Source organism: Micromys minutus (genome assembly GCF_963924665.1).
Source record: "Micromys minutus genome assembly, chromosome: 22".
NCBI lineage: Eukaryota > Metazoa > Chordata > Mammalia > Rodentia > Muridae > Micromys > Micromys minutus.
In genome coordinates this window covers 4,277,107-4,281,125 of record NC_137957.1, presented here as the reverse complement: position 1 = coordinate 4,281,125, position 4,019 = coordinate 4,277,107, and the positions used below count along the sequence as shown (strand labels likewise).

General features: G+C 43.7%; 1 protein-coding gene and 1 pseudogene across 2 annotated transcripts; one reads left to right on the top strand and one right to left on the bottom strand.

Moving 5' to 3' along the window:
- Nucleotides 1-1,110: 1,110 nt before the first annotated feature.
- OR2Z1 (olfactory receptor family 2 subfamily Z member 1) lies at nt 1,111-2,052 on the bottom strand (the record flags this gene model as incomplete). Its single annotated transcript, XM_080935946.1, has 1 exon — nt 1,111-2,052. One exon carries the CDS (start codon nt 2,050-2,052, stop codon nt 1,111-1,113), a length of 942 nt encoding a protein of 313 aa, XP_080792072.1.
- A 612-nt stretch (nt 2,053-2,664) lies between these two features.
- Nucleotides 2,665-3,489, top strand: LOC308435116 (non-selective voltage-gated ion channel VDAC1-like; annotated as a pseudogene). The gene has a single exon. The product of its transcript is annotated as a non-selective voltage-gated ion channel VDAC1-like (transcript).
- Nucleotides 3,490-4,019: the final 530 nt, after the last annotated feature.

Genomic DNA, 4,019 nt, shown 5'->3' with positions numbered 1-4,019 from the left:
TCATGTGTGAACCATAACAAGAGGAGTGGGGGCTGTATCAGTATCTGATCACTGCAACTGAATCCTCTTGCCCCTACCTGGATTGCATGGTTGGACTGCAGTGAGAAAGGATGTGCCTAGTCCTGCTGGGACTAAGTGTCTCAGGGTGGGTTGGTATTCAAGGGAGGGCTCTCTCTTCTCTGAGGATATGAGAATGGGCAATGGATGGGGGTAGCATTTATAAGTATGGGACTGGGTGGAGAGGAGGAATGGTGCCTCTGATCAGAATATAAAGTAAATAAAAATGATCTTTGTCCAAATGTTAGATGCTTGTTTGCTAAAAAGCATAATTTAATAGCAATCTCTTGTATAAATATTAAATTGTATTGACAAAGTAGAAAGAGTGTAACCAACTCAACAAACCTCAACCCTTCAAACAGTACTTTACAAGGATTATTAAATTGGTATGAACCCATCATAAAGCAATTATCTGTATCTTTAAAAATCTACTGTAAACCAAACAATGCCAAATCAAGGTACACAACATATACTGCCCTTCCATGTACATGTGAATTTTCACCTAAACACATTGAATTGTTATATTGATCACTTTTCTATGTGTCAATGTAGGCTGCACTTTTTCATAAATATGAATTGTTCAGGCTGTAACTATGCCATGTTTCTTACCCCTCATGAACTACTTTATACAGTTGTGTCTCATTTTTCACTTTAACTTTTATTTTCTTCTAAATATCAAAGCTGTCATTAGCTAACTAATGACAACTAATACAAAGTAACATGCTTAGTAGAAACCTGAGTCAGTAGATATAATTTTTAAACATCCAAGGCATCAATTCAACAATTGAAATAGCTAAACTTTACCAAGCAGTGCCTTTTATATATGAAGACACTTTAATACCAGAGAGATTATAAATGAAAAGTGACTGACACTCTCATCTTTACTTCACATAAGCTTCTGGAGGAAACAGTTACTCAACGGGTTATATTACTTGGAAAAAGGACTCTTAGGTTTGACAAAAAGTCCTTTTTAGCTGAACCACAGATAGAAAACTTTAGAAGTCTAGTGGGGTGATATGCCATTTGAATTGTATCATCAGTTTCATATAGCTGTCACTTTTGTTTGTGTCCAAGTCTGTTGACAACTTTTAACAATGCAATGCGCACTTCTCGGTTTCTCAGACTGTAGATGAGAGGGTTGAGAGTAGGGGTAACAAGGCTGTAGAAAAGGGAGACCATGTTGTCTTGGTGTGGGCTGTGGTATGAACCAGGAACCATGTACATAAACACTGCCGCGCCATAAAAAAGTCCAACTACTGTGATATGTGAAGAGCAGGTCGTGAAGGCCTTATTCCGTGCTTCCTGTGAGTGCATGTGGAGAACTGCCCTCAAAACATGGCCATATGAAGCAATGATGAGTAAAAGGGGGAACATAAGAATCAGCACCCCAGAGATGGACAGCGTCAACTCATATGTGGAGGTATCTGAACAGGAAAGCTTTAGCAGGGCTGGCACCTCACAGAAAAAGTGGTCTACAATTCGAGAGGCACAGTAGGCAAAGGTCAGAGTTATGGAAGTCTGGATGAGGGCATTGAGAACACCTGATAACCAGGAAGAGGCCACCATAACCAGGCACACCTGATGCCTCATGAGCACAGGGTACTGCAGGGGATGGCACACTGCCACATATCGGTCATATGACATGAGGGCCAGTAGGACTCCCTCAGCTACACCCATCATGGTCAGGAAAAATATTTGTGCTGCACAACCTCCAAAGGAAATAAAACTTTTTTCCTTGGGGAAGTCTGATACCATTTTGGGTATGGTGATCAGGGGGAAACAAACATCTAAGAGGGAAAGCTGACTGAGCAGGAAGTACATGGGTGTATGTAACCTAGAGTCCAACCGGATCAATAAGAGTAGAATAGTGTTTCCAATAAGGCCAATGATAAATATGGCAGCCACTAGAGAGAAAAGGAGTTCAGGTGAATCTGATCTGCTGAAGAGACTCACCAGAATAAAGTTGGAGAACTCTGATTGGTTCACAGGCTTCATGTCTAATGTACAGCGCTTAACTCAAGGAACAAGAGATGTATAAAGAAGCACAATGTGCCAAGTCACTGTATCTCTCATGAAAATGTCTTTAACGTTGTTGTAGGAAGCCACCCTGAGAAAGTGTGCACACCCACAGGCAAAATGAGTAGGGAAGAGAATGGGGCCTTGTTCATTTAATAATGTTTGCCCGGCACAGAGCAGAAAGTAAGAAACTTGAACATCTCAAGGACACTCTTGAGAACCGTCAATTCGAACGATACCAACTGAATCTAGAGAGATGGGTCAGAGGGCCAAATGCAAGTGGCACAGTCAACAAGTGTGATTGGTAAAGTTCAGGTACCCAGAACCCAGGTAAATTCCAAGTGGGCATAGCAGCTCGGTTATGATTCCATTGTTTGCAAGGTGGATTCGTTGGAATAACTGAATAAGCTGGATATCTACACTAGCCATTTTGGCATATTGGGTTTAACTGAGAGATTAGGCATTAAGTATATCACACTGAGAAACAGTGAATCTTCCATGTATTAAAATGTTACCTCAGGCGTTAGCTGCTCTCCCAGTCTCGCCGCACCCCCTGCCATAGGGGCTGCTGCTGTCACCGCCTCCGAGATTATGGCTGTGCCTCCCACATATGCTGATCTTGGCAAGTCTGCCAGGGATGTTCATAGTTCACCAAGGGCTATGGTTTCGGCATAATAAAACTTGATTTGAAAACGAAGTCCGAGAATGGATTGGAATTTACCAGCTCAGGTTCTGCCAACACGGACACCACCAAAGTGAACGGGAGTCTGGAAACCAGATGCACTGAGTACGGGCTGACATTTACAGAGAAGTGGAACACAAATGACACCCTGGATACTGAGATCACTGCGGAGGACCAGCTTGCTCGTGGGCTGAAGCTGATCTTTGATTCATCTTTGTCACCTAACACTGGGAAAAAATGCTAAAATCAAGACAGGGTGCAAGAGAGAGCACATCAACATGGGCTGTGACATGGACTTTGACATCGCTGGGCCCTCCATCCAGGGCGCTCTGCTACTTGGCTATGAGGACTGGATGACTGGCTAGCAGATGAATTTTTAGACCTCGAAGTCCCGAGTGACCAAGAGCAACTTCGCAGTTGGTTACAAGATGGATGAATTCCAGCTTCATACTAATGTGAACGATGGGACAGAGTTTGGTGGCTCCATTTACCAGATGGTGAACAAGAAGTTGGAGACTGCAGGAAAGAGTAACACTCGTTTTGAAATAGCAGCCAAGTACCAGGTCGACCCTGATGCCTGCTTTTCGTCCAAAGTGAACAACCCCAGCCTGATTGGCTTAGGGTACATTCAGACCCTAAAACCAGGCATCAAACTGATGTCACCCCTGCTGGATGGCAAGAATGTCAATGCGGACAGCCACAAGCTTGGTTTAGGACTGGAATTTCAAGCATAAATGAATATTGTACAATCGTTAATTTTAAGCTATTACCTGCAGAATTTAGTGCACCTTTTAATGTTATATGTTGGGGATGCGAGAGTTGATAAATACTACGTTAGACCTCCAGGCAAAGGAGGGCTCGGCTTTAAGGTGTTTACTATTTCAGAGGTAATGCAGAACTCCCATTCCAGGAAGGGCCCTTTTAGATGCAGGCATGGGTGGGGGAGGAGCCCCTCTAGAGATGCCAGGCTACAAGTGCAAGCTGGGAACCTGTGGACCCTTTGTAAACCTGTATCCAGTCCCCAGATGAAATTGTGACTTCCTGAGCATCGAACTCTGGTGTCCCCATGCTATCTGCTCGGAAGCACGTGCTCACCTACGTGAAAGGGACGCTTCTAGACTGATCGTCACACCCTGTTCCCATCATGCCCTGTTCCCATCCTAGCCGATCACTTACCCGTTTTACACCAAAAGTAGTCTTTAGGGTATTTAGCTATTTCTTTTGTGCTATTTTAGGGTGGAGAGGTTGGGGATGGTGGAGCCAG